Source organism: Phyllostomus discolor, chromosome 6 (assembly GCF_004126475.2).
Source record: "Phyllostomus discolor isolate MPI-MPIP mPhyDis1 chromosome 6, mPhyDis1.pri.v3, whole genome shotgun sequence".
NCBI classification, from domain to species: domain Eukaryota; kingdom Metazoa; phylum Chordata; class Mammalia; order Chiroptera; family Phyllostomidae; genus Phyllostomus; species Phyllostomus discolor.
Window position 1 is genome coordinate 74,610,587 of NC_040908.2, and position 21,989 is coordinate 74,632,575.

A 21,989-nucleotide genomic window follows, 5' to 3' on the forward strand; every position below is an offset into this window, starting at 1 on the left:
AAAAACAGGAAGATTCACCACCCTCATGTTAGCCTTTTAGTGAAGCCAGAGGAGAAACCGAATCACATCCAGAACCTTAGCCGCAAGCAACTCTGGAAAGCATAGAGTATCTTTTTGGTTGTTCTGTTCTTATTTTCAGCTTTATAGTTTTTAGGGTAAAGAGGCTCACCATGGATAGTGAGTGTTTACCACCATATTCATCATATTTTTCTACCTGAACTTCCTATCCATCTGAGCCATTTTTTAAATCTTAACTTGAATCAGTCCCCTTCACCCTCGTGAACTATAACCTTTGTGAAGTCAAGGACTCTCTTTAGTTATTACATCCCCAGTACCTGGCATAGCATCAGGCAAATAATAAGCTCTAAATATCTAGGTAATTTATCCAACCCTCTCATTTTACAGATGAAAACACTGAGCACCAAGGAGCAATAGAAGATAACTACTTAGTGGCAAAAAGAGTAATAACTGAGGTCACTGAATCTGAGCAGGTGGACACTGCAGAATGATCTATCCTCCTTATACTACTTAATTCCTTGCTTCTTCATATCTTCTCAAGCTGAGTGGTTATTTTAAAAATAAGTATGTCTTAGCCTCACTCATGCATAACCTGATTCAGTAGTAGAGAATGAGGCCAAGCATTTGCTTTTTAAAAAGGTGCATAGTGTAATTTTGTTCTTTATTTCTTAACATATTTTTCTACATTAGTCTCATGCTCTTCTCCTTCTGAGACTACAGTTGCATTCATATTATACTATTTGATGTCTCATAGGTGCCTGGAGTTCTGTTATTTTTTTTACATTGTTCTTTACACTGGATAAATTCTGTTAATTTCTCTTCAAAGTTACTGAATATGTCTTCTGCCTTTTCCAAAATACTATTAAGCCCATTGAGTAAATCAGTAATGTAAAATATTGTTCTTTTTGTTTTTAGAGGTTTTTTTTGTTGTTCAAGTACAGCTTTCTGCTTTTCCCCCCCACCCCAGCCCTCCCCACCTCCCTCCTATTTCCACGCCCCCCCCCATTATTGTCCATGTGTCCTTTATAATTGTTCCTGTAAACCTGTCACCCTTTTCCCCTGAAATTCCCTCCGCTCTCCCTTCTGGTCACTGTCAGCCTATTCTCCATTCCAGTGTCTTTGGTTATATTTTGCTTGTTAGTTTGTTTGTTTGTTTGTTTTGTTGATTAGGTTCCTGTTAAAACTGAGCTACTTAGTTCTGTAAGTCCTGATTTTCCTAAAGTCTGATGAAAATCAAGACTTATAAAAGTAAGTAGCTCAGTGAACCTCAAGCAGAATAGATACGTGCCTAGCCACATCATAGTCAAACCACTGAAAACCAAAGGTAAAAGAAAAATCTCAAAAGAAGTCATAAGAAAAAACATACATTACATACAAATGAAGGAGGATACAAACAGTATAGGAACAATTGAATATTCACAGACCAAAAAAAAAAAAAAAGCTGACGGTTATGGGTTGAGATTTGGGTATAAGTACTGGGGAAGGGAGTAATCATTTCTCTTACAATTTCTAAGTTTTCTGTAATGACCATTTATTGTATAGTGGCAATTAAACCATTTTTTAAAATAAAAAAATTAAAAGAAAGGTCCATAGTATAAAATTTCATGCCCACTTAGGACAAATTATTACAGCTCTGAGATCATCTCCAAGTCTTACAGAATTTCAAATTTACTTGAAATAATAATAAATATTATTATATTTCTTAAATTGCTAAAAATCTCCCAGTTCCTCAAAGTCTGGCTATAATGGAACAGAAGATAATAGGTTTCATTAGCCTTAAGGTTTGGAAAGCCTTTTGAAATCACATAGTCTAAACTCTCATTTTCTAAGTGAGAAATTTTAGACTCAATGTATCTGTATGTTGACACTGGAGTAGTGGCAGCATTGATTCTAAAAATCTACTTCTCTACATATGTCAACTGATTTCATACCTATGACCCCAACAAGTCCAGATCAAGAGGAGAAACTTGCCAATAGAGTCCTATTGCCAAGGCCCTAGAGGGTCATAATGCTGATGCCAAGAAGTGATTGCTGCAAGGCTGCAAGGTAAACACTGAGGGATCTGAGGAACAGAGTCTGAAGAAGCCACTTAGAAAAATGTGTAACACTATATTCTGAGAAGTCCAAATCTGGACTTTAGAAATGGAGTGATGTCACTTCTAAATAGCCCAGAAAAATCTGCAATCACACTGGTTTAGTTTTGCATATCTTTCTAAGTAACTAAAAGAAAAAGAAAGAAAAATATATATTTGTAGAAAAAGTACACCTGCATAACACAGTTAACAAACCCAAACTTGGTTTGTACTTACATTCTTCTGAACAAGCATGAGGCATTCACAAAAGTGGAACACATCCTGGGTCTTGAAGCCAATCCCACCAAACTTCAAAGTATTTACAGCATAGGGAGTAAAATCTCTGTCACAGTACAATTAAGCTTAATATCACAAACAGAAAAGTAACTTAAAAAATCCACTATATTTGCAAATCAAGCAATTCTTATAAATATTCCAGAGTTCAAAGAAAAAATAACATTAGAAACTGTAAAATACTTTTAACTGAATGATAATAATACAATATATCAAAAGTATAAAGCAGCTTAAACTGAGTTTAAAGGGAAATTGCAAATTTATGGCTTATAATTAATGACCAAAAAATCCTTTTCATAAAGTTCTTGACAGCAAAGTAAAACCAAAACTAACAATAGAGGGGGAAAACTAGATAAGAGCGGAAATTAATAAAGCAGAAAACTAATGAGAGACAGCAATTTCAAAATTAGCACTTTGAAGAAACTCTTCAAATTGATAAACCCCTGGCAAAAGTAATCAACAAAGAGAAAGAGAGAGAGAAATGGAAATATATGACTCCATCAATATATATGATGTGAAAATGAAGACATCACTACTAATCCTAGAAACATTAAAAAGGGAGTGAGAGTATATTATGAACAAGTTTAGCCCAATAATTAAAAAATTATGTAGATAAGATGAAAATTTCTAAACAAGCACAATGTGTTAAATCTACTTTAAGAAGAAACAGGAAATCTGAGTAATCCTATAATTAAGGACACTGAATCTGTAATTGAAAACCTTTCCCTCAAATAAAGTCTCAGTCCTACATAATTTTACTACTAAACCCTAAAAGCATGTAAAAGAGCCCTGACAAGTGTGGTTCAGTTGGTTGAGCATTATTCTGCAAAGCAAAAGGTTGCTGGTTCAATTCCAGTTCAGGGCACACACCTGGTTTGCACATTAAGTCCCAGTTTGCACATGTTGAGGTCCCCATCCAGATGTGTGTGAGAGGCAATCGATCTAATTGATGTTTCCCTCCCTCTTTTTCTCCCTCCCCTTCCTTCTCTCTAAAAATAAATAAATAAAAATCTTTTAAAAATAAATAAAATAAAAACATGTACAAGAAGGAATAAAATCAATCTGAAACATTTCTAGAAGAAAGTAAGGATTACTTCCCAACTTATTTTATAAGGTCAGCATATCCTTTATACCAAAATCTGACAAGGACAAAGCAAGAAACACAAGTTACAGACCAGTCTCTTTATGATTTGGATGAAAAAAATCCTATACAAAATATTACTAAGCCAAATCTGGCAATGTATAAAAAGGGTTACACATCAATTTAGGTTATTCTAGTAATGTACCATTGGTATAACATTCACAAGTGTGTGTGTGTGTGTGTGTATATATATATAATAAGTAAAATTATAATCAGTATATATATAATCAGTTTGTAAAATTTAACATCCATTCATTAAAATTTCAAACAAAACTGGGAGAATTTCCTCAATCTGCTAAAGGCCATTAAACCCTGAAACAAACATCATACTTAATGGCAAAATATTAAGAGCTTTTTTTGAAATAATGACACAAAGATGCCATTTTTGCCTCTTCTGGAGTGGTGATAACACTATAGGATATTAATAACACTGGGATGGTAATAACTTCTAGATCATTCCAAAGGTCCTAGCCAGTGTAATGACAATAAAAGAAAACATCAATGTTACAAAGAGAGAAAAACAATAAATAAAACTGTTCCTAATATACAAACAACATGATTATGTACATATGATGTACAAAAGACTCTATAGATCCCTTATTAAAATGGACAGATGAAGTTACCAAGATTGTGACATAAAAGAACAATAAACAGAATATTAATATATAAAAATCATCCATTGCAATAACATCGGAAAACATCCATTTTCTAAAAATATATTTAACAGAAAACATATAGGATATCTACACAAAAATATTACACAACACTGTTGTGAGAAATTAGAGAAAACCAAATATGGGGATGTACAATACTTATCATTTAGAAGACTCAAAATTTTAAAGATACCAATCCAGAAACAAATGAAAAAGAAAAACCTCACATACTGGCAAATGTACATTTAAAGACAGGAATAAGCCATTCGTTGCTACATTTTTACATTTTTCCGTGCAAAAGGAAAATGGAAACAAACTAAATGAATGTGAAACATAGTAGAGAGGATCAACAAAGCCAAAAAGAATGGTTCTTTGAAAGAAGTGATAAAAGTGACAAAACTGGCAAATCGAGAGAGAGAGAATGTGTAATGGGCATTAAAAGATGAACCTTTTTGCAGAAGCAGATATTCAAAGAGAAGATAAACAATTCCATGCCATAGTATTAAGGAAATGGAAAATTTCCTTGAAAACAAATCTTACCCAAATTAATTCAAGAAAAGATAAGAAATTTGTATATTCCTATCACCATTGAAGAATTTGAATTAATATATGAAAACCTTCCCACAAAGCAAACTCCTGACCTAGATGGCTGTACTAGCAAGTGCTAGCAAGCAGGGTTGTGGAAAAATAATCCCAACCCTAAATAACTAGCTGGCACTCCCCCGTGCCAAGGATTCTGTCTTATGCATTATTATATGCCAGTAGAGTCAAGAGAAAAAGAATCTCTGAAGGTGAAGACACAGGATGCAGAAAGATGACTATAGGATTCCATTTGCTTAAAAAAGAAAGGGGTAAGGTGTAAAGTATCATTTGCTTGTACAGCATTATACAAAGAAAACACAAAGAAAAGCAGGAAACTAATGAGGTAACTACATGTTAGAGAAGGTGCCATGGTCCCAACCAGGACAAATATGGATCAAGAGTGGAAAGGAGACTTTCCAGGGATAACTTTTTATACTTTGTGGTTATTGACTGAGGTACACACAGTGCTCATTTAAACAAACTAATCTGTTCGGAAAAAAATAGCCAAGGATAGTCTTAAAAATAAGGATAATAGTGGGGAGGTAGTAGATACAAATGATAAAATATTACAAAACTATAATTGTCAGGAACCGCCCTGCCTGGTTTCAGAAGCTGTAACTCTCCCGCCATGGCTAAGGCTGAGCGAGTGACCTTTGGACCATAAGCCACCAAGGAGACAAAGCTTATCTCCCTGCCAGATGCACCACTTCTGCTCCTTTTTCTTCACCCTGCCTGGCCCCCAATGCTTGATGTTAGCCAATGGTGGGTAAGATTCCTCAAGGAGGATATTGGAGGAGAGGAAGATGACGGCAAGGTAGAAGGGAGCAGATTCCACTTTCTCCTATACATGGGAGAAAATCCTAGCCAGTCTATAGAGGAACAGAGCAAACAGCCAACAGTACCCCAGCATATATGAAAACAAGAGACCAAAAATTGTAGCGGACACTGAAAAACCAGATGGTAAAGAGAGTGCTTCAGAACAATAAGGTCCCAGGGACCAGAGTGGGGACCAGGGTGGCTGCAGACCCAGGCCTGGAGCCCACTGCTGGGTTTGCCACAGAGTCCTTGGGAGAGAGCCAGATCAACTACTCCCTCCCCGGCCAAACAAGGTTTAAGCAGCACCAGGAGAGACCTGGATGCTTGAAGTCACGGAGAGGGGAATAAGGACTAAGTGGCAAACACACAGAGGCTGTGAGCATCTGCAGAGTCTGTGGAAGCTGGCAGAGTTGAGAGTCATACAGTGATGGGCCATGATCCAGATAGTCACTAGTCTGGCTGAAGAATTGGGCTGTGTGAGAGGTCAAGCCACTACGGAGTAGCAGGCTTGAATCAGAGGAATTTCTCAAAAACAGAAAATGAAACACTGTTTGGGGAATTCTCCTGCAGCAATCGCTCTGGCCTACTCCCCACCCAGCCAGGAATAATCCCAAGGTTGCGCAGAAGGCCCTGCGTGCCCCCGTAGCACTGAGAAGGGTGCACGCCCAAACCCTCAGGACCAAGGGAGCCTGGCAAAACATACATGTACCCACACCCCAACCCACAACAATAACCCCAGGGAAAGAGCGCTCTGAGGAACACCTAGATCCCACACCCAAGGCACTGGGGAGAAGCACTAGGCTAGCTCTGGGGGGACTGTGCTGGAGACTGACTGAGTGCAGATTGAGAAGGGAGAAAAGCCAAACCAATCACCCCTCAGCCTGCTTCAGCCAGCAAGACCAGAAAAACTGGTTTGGCCAGTTTGAAACCAACAAGAGGTTTGGCTTGGTTTTGTTTTGTTTTTAATAGTCATTTATTTTTAATTTTTACTATTGTTTTACTTTTCAATTCCTTTTTCCTCTTTTCCTTCTTTCTTGTTTTATGCCTTCTTCTTTTCTTTCCAATTTTATCTCTTCTTACTCTCTTCTTCTGCTTTTTTTTAAATGCCCACAAGTGAGACAAAAAAAAAAAAAAGGAACTGTGAAAAGACCAGAGTTGGACCCAAAGAGGAGGTATCCCAACAGTTGAGACAGTGAGAAAAATTTCACTTTGCTATTACAGAGAACCCGCAAGTTATTTCATATTTGTACTATTATTTTCATTATTCTTACATCTTTTATTTTAAGATAATTTTTCCATTCCTCTTCTTTCTGTGTAGGCTTCTTTGCTTGGCTATTGTATCATTTGACAGGTTTCCCCTGTTCTCTCTTACATAGTGTATCGTTAATTTACTGTCTTTCACATCACTTGTGTTCCAACAGGACACTACTCAAGATCCTATACTCCCTATTCTTGTTATCCAGATCACATAGGTTCTGTCATATGATTGTTGCTCTAATATTATTGTAAACAATAGCTGTTCCATACAATTGTAAATACTTCATAACACCCCTCCCAGATCTTAGCCCACTTCACAGTTTCTTGAACTCTATTACTATAGTGGTTAACTCCATTCTCTCACACACTACACCTATTTACTATCCTTTACTCTCACCTTACCTCAGAATCTGACCTCCCACAACTTCACTACTTTCTAGATGCAACTCACAATGCTTCCCTGCCCAACAAGAGTCTTATCTTCTTTCCATCCTTTCTAAAAATTGGCTAGTTGAATGGAATATCACAGTTAACACTATACATAGCCAAAGGATCTCCTGTCTCTTCTCTACTGGCTGCTACTGTAAATATCATAGAATGCTCTCTTGCTGCCTTAAACAATGTTGCTTTTCCCCTCCAACTGACACAAAAAAGAGTAGGTGGAAGTGGTGTATGCCAGGAGACCCACTGGAAGAGGAAACCCAACAACAAAGGAACCACCAACAGATAACAACAGAAGAAGGTGAAGGAGGGAGTGAAAACCCCACAAACCTCAATCCAGGACCTATCTGGAAATACAACTAAACAGTAGAGACAGTATCCAATACAAACAACTGAACAAGAGCAAGAGAGAATCCTCAAAACCTAGTACATGCAGAAGAACCAGCTTCAACACAACCTGCCCTCACCAGCAAAACAAAATACTAGAGGTCGTGGACAGAGTGACCCTCAGTTAACCAGCTGGTGGGATGGACCCACCAAAGAAAGACTCAGCAACAATCAAAACCCTAAGAAAAAAACAGAGGCAACTTACTAATCTTGACAGCCCAAGATTAGTGAGCTTGGGAGATCAAGGAAACTCCGCCACTGAATCTCACAGGTATTCTACCACAGAAGTTCACACCATAAACTCAGGAAGCCAGAACAGATCAATTTAAGAAGCTGAGGCTAACAAGACGAGTCTCACTTCCCTTTGTCAAAAAGGGAAGACAAAGAATCCCCAAATGAATGGCAAGCAGGAAGCCTCAGAAAGAATACTAAGTGAAATACAGTCAACTGAACTATCAGATATTGAGTTCAAAGCAATGGTTATCAGGAAGCTCAATGAGCTCACAATGAGGAACCACAAACTACAGGGAAACTACAATGAACACACTGCAAACTATATCAATGTGAAAAGGAAATAGAAACTATCAACAAGGGCCAAGAGGAAATGAAGAATACAATTTCTGAACTGAAGAGACAGTAGAAGGAATCAAAAGTAGGAATGATGAAGAAGAAGATTGGATCAGTGAGCTTAAGGACAAAGTAAAAATAAACACTTGGAAAGAGCAAGAAAAGGAAAAGAGGCTCAGAAAGAATGAAGAAGGATTAAGAGAAATGCAAGACAATATGAAATGTAATAATATCCATATAATAGGGATACCAGAAGGAGAAGAAGACAAGCAAGGGATAGAAAACCTGTTTGAAAACTAATGATGGAGAACTTCCCTAATTTGACGAGAGGAAAAAGTCATACAAATCCAGGAAACTCAGAGAGTCCCAATCAAGAGGAACCCAAAGAGGCCTACTTCAAGACACATCATAATTAAAATGGCAAAATTACAAGAATTTTAAAGGCAGGAAAGGAGAAACAGAAAATAACATACAAGGGAACCTCATAAGGTTGGCAGCTCACTTCTCAATGGAACACTCTAAGCCAGAAGAGAATGGCAAGAAATATGCCAAGGAATGAGAACCAGAGTCTTGCAACTAAGACTACTTTACCCAGCAAGGCTCTCAATCAAGATAGAAGGCCAAATAAGGAGTTTCAAAGACAAAAAGAAGCCTAAAGGGTTATGCCTCCACCAAACCAGCTCTGCAAGAGATGCTGAAGGGACTGCTTAAAGGAAAGGAAGGAAAAGAGACAGACAGAGAGGAACACAGGTATGAAAATGGCAATGAATAAGTACCTATCAATAATAACCTTAAATGTAAATGGATTAAATGCTCCAATCAAAAGACATAGAATTGCTGAATGAATAAGAAAGCATGACCCACACATATGCTACGTACAAGAGACCCACCTGAGGACAAAAGACCTACAAAGACTGAAAGTGAAGATCTGGAAACAAATTTTCCAAGCAAACAGACAGGGAAAATAAAGCTGGGGTAACATACTCATCTCGGACAAAATAGACTTCAAAAAAAAGACCATAAAGAGAGACCCAGAAGGTCACTTCATAATAAAGAATCCACCAAAAAGACACAAATATTGTAAATATATATGCATGCAACATAGGAGCACCCAACACATAAAGAAAATCTTAGAGGACTTCAAGAAAGATATTGACAGCAACACAATTATAGTAGGGGATTTTAACACCCTACTGTCAAAAATGGACAGATCTTACAAACAAAATATCAAAAAAGATATTGTGACATTGAACAATGCCCTAGATGAAATGAACTTAACTGATATATATAGGTAGAGCCCTTCATCCCAAAGAAGTTAACTACACATTCTTTTCAAATGTGCATGGAATATTTTCAAAGATAGACCACATGATAGGATGCATAATAAACCTCAACAAATTCAGGAAAATTGAAATCATATCAAGCATTTTCTCCAACCACAAGAGACTCAAACTAGAAACCAACTGCATGAAAAAAAAAAAAAAAAAAACCAAAACACGGCCCTTGCTGGCGTAGCTCAGTGGATTGAACGCGGGCTGGGAACCAAAGTGTCCCAGGTTCGATTCCCAGCCAGGGTACATTCCTGGGTTGCAGGCCATAACCCCCAGCAACCACACATTGATGTTTCTCTCTCTCTCTCTCTCTCTCTCTCTCTCCCTCTGTATCTATCTCTCTCCCTTCTCTCCCTAAAAATAAATAAAAAAATAAAAAAAATTTAAAAAATCTTAAAAAAAAAAAAACCAAAACACTTAAAATCATGAGATTGAATAGCATGCTATTAAATAATGAATGGGTCAAGAATGAAATTAGAAAAAAAATCAAAAGGTTTCTGGAAACAAATGACAATGAACTCACAACAACCCAAAACTTATGGACACAGGGAAGGCAGTCCTGAGAGGGAAGTTCATAGCAACACAGGCCTACCTAAAAAAGATAGAAACATTTCAAACAAACAACCTAACCCTATGTCTACAAGAAGTCAAGGAACAACAACAAAGACAGCCCAAAGCAAGTATAAGTAAGGAAATAACCAAGATCAGAGCAGAATTAAATGACATAGAAACTAAAAGCACAATTCTAAAGATCAATGAAACCAGTAGCTGCTTCTTTGAAAAATATAAACAAAATCAACAAGCCTTTAAGCAGACTCATCAAGAAAAAAGAGAGAGAACCCAAATAAACACAAACAGAAATGAAAGAGGAGAGATTACAACAGATACCACAGAAATACAAAGGACTGTAAGAAATTACTGTGAAGAACTGTATGCCAAGAAATTTGAAAATCTAAGTGAAATGGACAAATTTCTAGAAAAATATAATTTTTGAAAACTAAATAAAGAATAAGTAGAAAGCCTGAACAGACTAATAACAGCTAAAGGAATTGAAGCAGTAATCAAAAAACTCCCGACACACACAAGCCCTGGACCAGATGGTTTCATAGGAGAATTCTACAAAGCATTTAAGAAAGAGCTAACCCCCATCCTTCACAGACTATTCCAAAAATTCCCAAATATGGAAGATTCCCAAACTCTTTTTATGAAGCCAGCATCATCCTCATCCCAAAACCAGACAAAGACACAACAAAGAAAGAAAACTTTAAGCCAATGTCGCTGATGAACATAGATGCTAAAATCCTCAACAAAATGTTCGCAAACCCCATCCAACAATACATTAAAAAGATTATACAACATGACAAAGTGGGATTCATCCCAGGGTTGCAAGGATGGTTCAACACTCACAAATCAGTAAATGTCGTACACCACATAAACAAAAACAAACAGAAAAAAACAGATGATCCTATTAACAGATGCTGGAAAATCATTTGATAAGGTACACCACCCATTTATGATAAAAAAAAAAAACATCAGCAAAGTGGGAATAGATAAGCATTTCTCAACATAATAAAGGCCATATTTGAGAGACCTACAACCAACATCATACTCAATGGGCAAAAATTAAAACTTTTCCACGAAGATCAGGAACAAGACAAGGGTGTCCACTTTCACCACTTCTGTTCAATATAGCATTGGACGTTTTAGCCACAGAGATCAGACAAGAAAAGGAAATGAAAGGCACACAAATCGGAAAAGAGGAAACAAAACTGTCATTGTTTGCACATATGCAAACATGTGTACATATAAAATCCTATAGACTCCACCATAAAACTGCTTGACCTAACAAGTGAACTTGGCAAAACAGCCAGGATACAATATCAATATCCAGAAATCAAAGGCATTTTTGTATACCAACAATGAAACATCAGAAGGAGAAATCAAGAAAAAATCCCATTCGATATAGCAAAAAGAAAATAAAATACCTAGGAATAAACCTAACCAAGGGGGTAAAAGACCTGTATGCAGAAAACTACACAACACTAAAGAGAGAAATCAGACTTCCGGCAAGATGGAGGAATAGGTGGATGCACCGTACCTTCTCGTACAACCAAGATTAGAAAACCAATAATTTACAACAATAATTTACTATCAGAATAACACCCAGATCCGGCAGAAGATTTATCTGATTGGAAGTCGGGCAGCCAAGAAGTTGAAGTAGACGCGTTCATCAGGACTGGTAGGAGAAGACGAGCCGGCGGGCGCGGGGCTGGCTCGGGTCGGCGGCGCGCGGAGGTTGGGGGAAGGTTTGGCGCGAAATCGGCGCAAAAGCCATCTGGGGGCGCAAGAAGGCAGTGGTGATCCCTGAGTACGCAAGCTGCGGCTGGCAGACCCAGAGGGGTAGCGATGTGGACCAGGGCAGAACTTGCGGCCCAGAAGCCCAGACAAGGGTCTGAGTCCAGGGGAACGGAACTACCGCCATTGTTTTCTCCCGCCCCGCTCCCGCTCCCGCTCCCACCCGCCCCCACATATAACGTCACAAGCTAGCGACTGGAGTGCCCAGCCCCGGTGAGCACCTAAGGCTCCGTCCCCCACCGTAACAAGAGCAACCAGACCGGAAAAAAAAAAGGAGAGACAGGGGAAAAAAAAAATGTTTTCAACAGAGCAGATCAGTCCCCCAGGACTCATCCTTTTGAGCGACCAAGAAATAGCCAATCTATCAGATGCGCAGTTCAAAACACTGGTGATCAGAAAGCTCACAGAATTGGTTGATTTTGGACGCAATTTAGATGAAAGGATGCAGGTTACCATAAAAGAGATTCAGGAAGATACGTGGAGGAGAGCCAATAGTGAAAGGAAGGAATATGAGTCTCAAAACAATACAGTGGACCAGAAGGAAGATAGAATCAACCAAGCAGGAAAGCATGATGAAATAAGAATTCAAAAAATTGAGGAAAAGATTAAGAGCATCCAAGACACCTTTAAACGTTCCAATATCCGAATTATAGGGGTACCAGAATCAGAAGGGGAAAAGCAACAGATTGAGCACGTATTTGAACAAATAATAAAGGAGAACTTCCCCAATCTGGCAAAGGGAACAGTCTTCCAAGAAATCCAAGAAGCTCAGAGATCCCCAAAGAAGTTGGACCCAAGAAGAAACACACCAAGGCACATCATAATTACATTAGCCAAGGTAAAAACGAAGGAGAGAATCCTAGAAGCAGCAAGAGATAAGGGGACAGTAACCTACAAAGGAGTTCCCATCAGACTGTCAGCTGATTTCTCCAAAGAGACCTTACAGGCAAGAAGGGGCTGGAAAGAAATATTCCAAGTCATGAAAGACAAGGACCTACATCCCAGATTGCTCTATCCAGCAAAGCTCTCATTTAGAATGGAAGGGCAGATAAAGTGCTTTTCAGATAAGGTCAAGTTAAAGGAGTTCATCATCACCAAGCCCTTACTTTATGAAATGCTAAAGGGACTTATCTAAGAAAAGAAGATAAAGAAAAGACATGTATAGTAAAAGGACAGCAAACTCACAAATATCAACAACCACACCTAAAGCAAAACCAAAAGAAACTAAGTAAACAATTAGAAGAGGAACAGAACCACAGAAATGGAGAGCACATGGAGGGTTAGCAGCAGGGGGGTGGGAGGAGGAGAGAGGGGGAAAAGGTATAGAGAATAAGTAGCATAGAATGTAGGTTGAAAATAGATAGGGGGAGGGCAAGAATAGTACAGGAAATGTAGAAACTAAAGAACTCATAAGTATGACACATGGACATGAACTAAAGGGGGAAATGTGGGTGGGAGGGGGGTACAGGGTGGAGGGCAGAGAAGGGGGGAAATGGGACAACTGTAATAGCATAATCAATAAAATATATTAAAAAAATAATAAAAAAATAAAAATAAAAAAGAAAAAAAAAAGAAATCAAAGAAGACACAAACAAATGGAAACGTATACTGTGTTCATGGATTGGAAGAACTATCATCATCAAAATGTCCATGCTGCCCAAAGCAATTTACAGATTTAATGCAATCCCTATTAAAGTACCAATGGCATTTTTCACAGACATAGAATAAACACTTCAAAAATTTATATGGAACCATAAATGACCCCAAATAGCTGCGGCAATTTTGAGAAAGAAGAGCAAAGCAGGAGAGATCACAATACCTGATACCAAACTGTATTATTACAAGGCCCCTGAAATCAAAACAGCCTGGTACTGGCACAAAAACAGGCACATGGACCAGTGGAACAGAACAGAGAGCCCAGAAATAAACCCATGTCTCTATGGTCAATTAATATTTGAAAAAAAAGGACAGAAACATAAAACGGAGTAAAAATTGCTTCTTCAAAAATGGTGTAGGGAGAACTGGACAGCTACATGCAAAAAAATGAAACTTGAGCACCAACTTACACCATGCACAAAAATAAATTCAAGGTGAATAAAAGATTTAAATATTAGGGTGACACCATAAAAGTCCTAGAAGAGAACATAGGCAGGAAAATCTCGGATATTTCACACAGCAACATTTTACTGATATGTCCCCTAGAGCAAGGGACACAAAGAAAAGAATAAACAAATGGGATCTCATCAAAATAAAAAGCTTCTGCACAGCTAAAGAAAACAGTATCAAAATAAAAAGAGAACCAACCATACAGGAAAACATATTTGCCAATGATACCTCAGACAAGAGTTTTATCTCCAAAATATATAAAGAGCTTACATGACTCCATTCTAAGACAAGCAACCCAATTATAAAATGGGCAGTGGACTGGAACAGATACTTCTCCAAGGAGGACATACAGAGGATCCAGAGACATATGAAAAGATGCTCAAGATTGCTAGCTATCAGAAAGATGCAAATTAAAACCACAATGAGATGCCACTTCACACTAGTCAGAAAGGCCATCATAGATAAAGCAACAAACAGCAAGTGTTGGAGAGGATGTGGAGAAAAGGGAACCCTAGTGCACTGTTGGTGGGATTACAGACTGGTACAACCACTATGGAAAACAGTATGGAATTTTCTCAGAAAACTAAAAATGGCACTGCCTTTTGACCCAGCAATTCCACTGCTAGGATTATATCCTAAGAACCTTGAAACACCAATCCAAAAGAACCTATGCATCCCAATGTTCATAGCAGCACAATTTATAATAGCCAAGTGTTGGAAGCAACCTAGGAGGTACCCATCGGTAAATGAATGGATAAAAAATTATGGTATATTTACACAACAGAATTCTGTGCAGCAGAAAGAAAGAAGGAGCTCCTACCCTTTGCCACAGCATGGATGGAACTGGAAAGCATTATGCTAAGTGAAATAAGTCAGGCAGTGAAAGACAAATACCATATGATCTCACTTTTAACAGGAACCTAAACAACAAAACAAACAAACAAGCAAAATATAACCAAAGACACTGAAATAGAGAACAGGATGACAATGACCAGAGGGGAGAGGGGAGGGAATTTTAGGGGAAAAGGAGAAGGGTTTACAGGAACAAGTATATAGGACACATGGACAAATCTAGGGGGTTGTGGAAATGGGAGGGAGGTGGGGAGGACTGGGTGGGTGGGCGGGGATGGGAGTAAAAGACAGAAAACTGTACTTGAACAACAATTAAAATTTTTTTAAAAAATTAAAAAAAAAAAACAGATTTCTCAAAGTTGGGATGACCTAAGACAGGCATGAAATGGGCGGCCCCAGGGAAGAATTTAGGGGGCTATGGCCCCTTCCCCCTGGGCTTTGACATAGCCTGAGTCCTCATTCTGTTTGCAAGAAGTCTCCTAATCTCTTGGCTGCCTTACTTCCCCTACCTGATTTAAGCCTGAAACAATGACAGAGGGCAGTGCAGCCCTGTGCTGGAAAGTGTGGGTTCCCCAGATGATCAGGACTAAGAAAGAGTATATAAAATCCTGTGAAACCTGCTTTGCTAAGAATTCTCTCAATTAAATGATAAGGGTCAGAGCAGGAAATGATTTTGTTTCCCAAAGTTATGTAGCCCTTTAGCTAACAGACCCTGACTCAGAATAAGCCCCAGTAGTTCTTTGTATGTTATCTGTTGTTTGATCCTTACTGTCTGACAATGATTAATGAGCTTTACCTGTATTCCTGTGCAACATGAACCCAATAAAAGCCCATTGAGGAAAAGGGTCTTGGTCCTTCTCCTTTGAGAGATCGGCCACCTTTCCTCCCCAAGCAGATCAAGTCTTGATAGACTTATTCTCATCCATGGTGACAGAGTGTGCCCTGAGGGCATAGCCCCCCCACACACACACATATAATAACTATAAATTTAAAAGTAAATGATTAGCAGTTAAGCTTACCCATAGCAGTCAGCTATCTAACAGATCTGTTCTAGGTACACACATCTCTTTACCAATTCTGCCTTAAAAAATACAACTTAAATTGAAAAAACAAGTAGGTTTTAAATAAGAGGAGAAAAAGTATTAGTAGGATTTTTTTTTTTTTTTTTTACCTTATACCACTTTACTGAATCCAAGTGACAGCTCTTCGGGAAGTTCAGATGACATGTAAGACTGTCATTTTTTCCAACATGTAATATTTGTTTGTACTCATCTGATAAATTCACTTGACTGTTTCTGGAAATGCACTGGGTTTCACTAAACACAGTTAGGTTTATGTATATTCGGTGACACATATTTGTATTACTGTAAGAAAATAACAGATAAAAACCTCATAAACTCAAACAATCATGAAACCAAATGATTCTGCTTATCTTCAGCTATGTCCAAATCATCTTCAAGGTACTATAGAAATTCTCTGCCTCACACAAGGTGATACATGTCTCACAAATCATTACAAAAGGAAGAAAATATTTATATAGCAGAAACACTGGATAACAACTTAACCAACTGGTGAAAATGAACATCACCAGTGAGGGGCAAATGTGCCTCTGAATATTTTCTGAAGAGGACACAACTTTCACAGTATTCCAACCAAGGAAGCTCACAAAGAAATATCTGGCAAACTCAAATTAAGGAATATAACGTAAAACAATTGTGTGTACTCCTTCAAAATGTCAATGTCATGAACAATAGACTGAAGAACTATTCCACATGAAAGAGTTTAAAAATGCAGAGCAACCAAAGGCAATGCTTGATCGTGAATTACATCCTCTGCTAGAAAGGAAAGAAAAATATTTATATTGGTCATTACTAAGACTATTGATAAAATTATAATATGGATTGAGGATTAGATTAAAAATATTATATGAGAGTAAAATTTTCTGAATTTGTTAATGATGCTGTGATTATGTAAGAAAATATTCTTTTTGATAGGAATACACATTGACATATTAAGGGGTCAAGAGACATGATACAAACAACTCAGATGATTTGGGAAAATGATTTAGAAAAATATTTGGTATAATATACATATATGGAGAAAGAATAATGTAAATGTGGCAAAATATTAAATAATGGGGGAATCTAGATAAAGGACAGATGAGAATCTCTATTGTTCTTACAAATTTTATGTGAATTTGAAATTATTTCAAAGTAAAAATACACAGTTAAATAACTATATATTGTATCTATATGTTAAAATTTTATGAAAATTCATATTTATTTTCTTCCATGACAGACAATATCTACATTTACTTTCTATGAAAGATGACTTTCCCCACTTCACAGCTTCCAGATTTAAATATTTTAAATCCAGTCTAGATTTCCAGATGAAATTTGTGTAACACACAGTTTCCAAATCTACCTAATTTGTAGCTGAGAGTAAAAATGGAAGAGCAGGACATCCTAAGATGTCAGCAGCTTGATCTATGTAGCAAGTGAAATTGTGGAAAGAGGCCAGGCAAATGGGCTAAATGCCACTTCTACTTGTGTACCACTAAGTAATTTTGGCCCATGAGTCAACCTGACATAGGAAAATGAGGAATCTGGCATGAATCGGAGCGGGACACAGGCCATTCTAGGACAGAGAAAGGGAACAGCAAATACCATAAAAACAAAACAAGAGAGAATGCAACTTCATTTCTGGGGTACTTTCTTCACATATGGTCTTGGCTATTTTTCACTTCAACCCTATCAGGCCCGCATGACTTCCACTATGCAGATAAGAAACCAAGTCTGAGAGAGGTCAAATAATCTGTTAAAGTCATGTACATTAGTAAGGGAAAGTAACAAAATTGGGGCCTTCAGGCAAAATTTGGTCCACAGATATGTTTTATTTGAGCCACACAAAAAGTTCATTAAGAAGTTATACACACACACATACACACGCACTAATTTCCAGGTTTTCTTGAAAAACTGAAAAACTGATTTGAGCTAAATAAACTGCCACCTTTGGTGGGGCATATTTTCCAGTTCACCACAGTCCCCACCAAGCTCAGTTGTCTCCTACCAGACCTGTGTCATTCATTTATACAGTATTACTTTCTAGTGCAAAACTTAGCTTTAGGTTTGGAACATACTTAGTGGTTAGTCACTGTTAAATTTCCATAGCAGATGCCTAACAAAAAGGTGTTCAAATGAACCTTATTCCTATCTGGATGTGCCACTTGTCACAAAAAACTTCTGGCATTCCAAGAAAGAAGGCAGCAACAATAATATTGGCATACAGGATTTTTGTAAGCTGGTCTGGCTGTGGCATCACTTTCATGGAAAAAGCTGCATTCCACATTCCAACAACTGATTTACAAATCTGTCTGGTTTTAAAATGTGTTCATTGGAAATTTTCTTATAGCAATTATAAAACTACATTTTATTTTTCTCATTGAGTTTTCTATGCTTAATAATTTATTAAGAAATTTCCTAAAAGAATTATATACATATAATTATAATATATACATGAGACAGAAAAAGAGAAAGTTAGTTCTATTTCAAGTGAGGAACTTACTTTATAATACATTGATAGATTCCAGAGTCCCCCCATGCCAGGGGAAGAAACAAAATCCAGTTTTGATCCTGGTAAATTCTAGTCTGCATGTTTTTGGATACTGGGATTTTGCTAGGATATTTATACCAAGTTACATGTGCTTTCCCAGAGGTTATTGGAGGGTATGTGCAATTAAAAGCAAAAGGCTGGTTTACTGAAGGTGTCTCATTTTGCACACTAATGTCCCGACATTCATCTAGGAAATGAAAGGGAAAAATAATAATAAAAGAGAAATTTAATGTTTATTTATTAATAGTTTTAACAAACATCTCAATTTCCTAGCCAATTTTATTTGAGAGCTTTTTCAGTGTGGGAGTTACCTAAAAAAAAAAAAAGTCTGTTGATCTGAAAGTATCAAAGTCCTTCCAATGTGTCTATAGGACTGAATTTACTGTTTGCACCTCACAGTCATCTTCAGCATCTAGAATGACTGATTCCCTTCTCCTTTACACTCTAAGGCACTTCATTCTTTCATCCTCCAGGGTCGGAGGAAATATTCCTTCTCAGCCTTAATTGTTCTGTTTTTCTTTTGTTCTGCCACTCAGCTATTTCACTCTGTCTTAAATAAAAGGTGTATAACATGTGTATCTCATCCGAAAAAGCATTGTTTAAAAATTCTCTCCCTCTAGAGTCCATTTCTCACTTAGTTTCGTTTTTGGAAGAAATTAGTCTTTTCATGGTTTCTTTGGTTTTATCCTGGGTCATAAAATGACTTTGTTATGTAAAAGATACATTTGAGCCATTTAACTCAATTTGCCTCCTCCTCCTCCTCACCAAAGTCACCTCAAAGCTCAAAGGTGACATCTGGGACTGAGCATCAGACACTTCAAAATGAAACCGTCATTTACAGAATTCTCCCTGGTCCACTGGAAGAGTGTAATCAGCAAGGCTCAGAGTCCCAGGGAACCCCACCTAGGTCTGCACAGAAGGCTTGCACAGAGCAGCAAGGAGGCTCTTGGGTGAGGGGGACCTCTGAGAACCGAGGACAAACCCAACATACCAGCTCTGATCCAAAGGGGAAGAGCTATGGACACACCACACAGCAGCAGGGATACCGTCTCCATATCAGGCTGCTAGGAAGAGAGAAGAGAGTTGGAGGGGAAGAGGCAGGGACCTGATCCTGCAGCCTCTGAACCTCAGACACCTCAAGACAGGCCACTGACTTTCTATTCTTCGCGGGGAACCCTCTAACCTCGGCCCCACATTTCCCTAGAAGTACTCTCAAAGACTCCCTCTCCTGCCCCCTTCCTATTCTCAGGGTCGCACGCTCAGTATTTTAGGTGGAGAGGGGTCCGTGCGTGGGTCAGCTGTGAGAGGGAAGTGGGGGAAGTCTGGGAATGGTTGTTGCCAGAACGGGGGCCCCCTCCTGCAGGACGCTCTCCTTCGCTTCCTCTGGGGACGCGCTGACATCCCCTTCTGCCATCTGGCACAACGAGGCAGAATCTGCATCCTGCGCCTTATGAGAGGCGCACCTCCCTGCTCCCCTCAGCTGAGACCCCTAGTCCTGGTCGTGGCTCCCCAGGTCCCCACCGTGCGTTGTACATAGCCTACTCCCCTGCCTGTCCCCGACCTCAGGATCCGCAGGGCGGGTGAACTGAACCGACACTCCAAATGCGTGCTCACCAGGAAGAAGCCAGCTCAGGTCTACCTGGCAAAGGCCGGCAGGAAAAGAGGGAGCCAGACGGAGTGCAGCTGGACTGGCAGATACACGCAAGCTCCACACCTTCTCTTAGAGATGGCATCTGCTTCCCCAAGGTCTCCCCTGCGGTAAGGAGATGTCCAGGAGTCCCAATCTCTGGCCTTCCGGTCGCTCATATTGTTGCCACCTTTTCCCCTGCACACCTACCGTCGGCGCCCACCTGCGAGTGGCTCCACCACGGACTCCCAGGCGCGTGCTACCCGTGGGACAAGATCTGACTGTGCACGAGTTCTGGAGAGTGGAGGATCTGACACCCAGGGACTGAACCCTGTCTCGTATTTTCACATCAGGCTGTTTCTTTGCCACCGTGGGCGGTGCAGGCTTACCTTCCCCAAGGCAAGTATACAAGGAACACTGCATCACCCTAGGAAGTGATCTGAAAGCTTGTTGCCTAATTTTCTGGCAGCTCACCGGTAATTCCTGCTTAAGTCTATTCTGAATTGTCCTTGTAAAGGAATTATTCATTCCTTTCCAAACCCCACTTAACCAGTAATTACACACCCTGCATTGACCTATATCCAACTCCCCAAAAGTGGAACCATCCAAATGGTTTGTAAGAAATATATTTTTCTGCCAGAGTCAAGCTCATTATATATGGAAAGCAGGCATTCCATGATGACATTCAAATTCCTGGAGCACAAAGACCACTTTGGTCTGAAACTTCGAAATAGGAGGCTATCAACAGGGACCTGTTGCCCTGGCTGTTAGATGACACTCCAGAGATATCTCTTGTGACACTGAGACTTAGAAGAAAATATAAATTATAATTGCCATTCAAGAGATTTCTGGTCTCTGTAAGATTTGAGACAGTGAGACAGAAGCAACCCCAGGAGCAAGCAGAAGAATGAAGCAGTTACATTGTCAGCAGAACTTCCAGGGATAGGCTGGTGGCCAGTTGTTTGCAAATGCCCACATTGTTCCAAATTATTGAGCATTCTAAACTCCTTTTGTTTATATGGATTTGTCTGCCATAATTTACTGTATTAGAAATTAAGTGGAGAGTTTTAAACATTTATTTTCTTGTTTATTTCATTTTATATAATTAAACTGTTACAGTTGTTCCCACTTTTCTCCCCTTCCCCTTCCTCACCCAGCCCCACTCTTCCCCCACCCCAAGCCAATCCCCACATTGTTGTTTGGTGTCCATGGGTTGTGCATAAATGTTCTTTAGTTAATCCTTTCACCATCTTTCATCCCAACCCCCATCCCTTTCCCATAGCTGTCAGGCTGTTCTAGGTATCTAAGCTTCTGTAATCATCTTGTGTGTAAGTTTATTGTGTTCATCAGATCCCACGTATAAATGAGATCATGTGGTATTTTTCTTTCACTGACTGGCTTAATTCACTTAGCATAAGTTTCTCCAGGTCCACCCATGACATTGCAAAATGTAAGCATTCCTTCTTTTTTACTGCCACATAGTATTCCACTGTGTAAATGTACCACAGTTTTGTTTTGTTTTTTTATTGACTCATGAATGATTGGCACTTAGACTCTTTCCAAATGTTGGCTATTGTAAATAGTACTGCTATAAACATAAAAGTGCATTTTTTTTGTATTGGCATTTTGGGATCTTTAGTGTATAGTCCCAGAAGTAGAATTGCTGGGTCGAAAGGGAACTCCATCTTTAATTTGTTAAAGATACTCCATACTGCTTTCCACGGTGGCTACACCAGTCTGCATTCCCACCAACAGTGCACTAGGGTTCCCTTTTCTCCACATCCTCGTCAACACTTGTCTGTTCAGTTACTGATGGTAGGCAATTCTGACATGTGTAAGGAGATATCTCCTTGAGGTTTTAATTTGCATTTCTCTGAT

At 38.8% G+C, this 21,989-nt stretch overlaps 1 protein-coding gene across 2 annotated transcripts in view; it reads right to left on the reverse strand.

Moving 5' to 3' along the window:
• The window catches only part of IL1RL2 (interleukin 1 receptor like 2), a 44,018-nt gene extending 22,875 nt beyond the window's left edge, over positions 1-21,143 (reverse strand). The window contains exons 1-4 of one of the 2 annotated variants that reach the window (XM_036028350.1): positions 20,322-21,143; positions 19,476-19,548; positions 18,437-18,671; positions 16,044-16,236 (exon numbers count right to left, since the gene is read on the reverse strand). In XM_036028350.1, the coding sequence (XP_035884243.1) occupies positions 16,044-16,236; positions 18,437-18,671; positions 19,476-19,548; positions 20,322-20,639 (819 nt within the window). In that variant the 5' untranslated portion in view covers positions 20,640-21,143. The remainder of the gene's footprint in view (positions 1-16,043; positions 16,237-18,436; positions 18,672-19,475; positions 19,549-20,321) is intronic. The other variant, XM_028517745.2, reaches the window with a different exon arrangement.
• Positions 21,144-21,989: the final 846 nt, after the last annotated feature.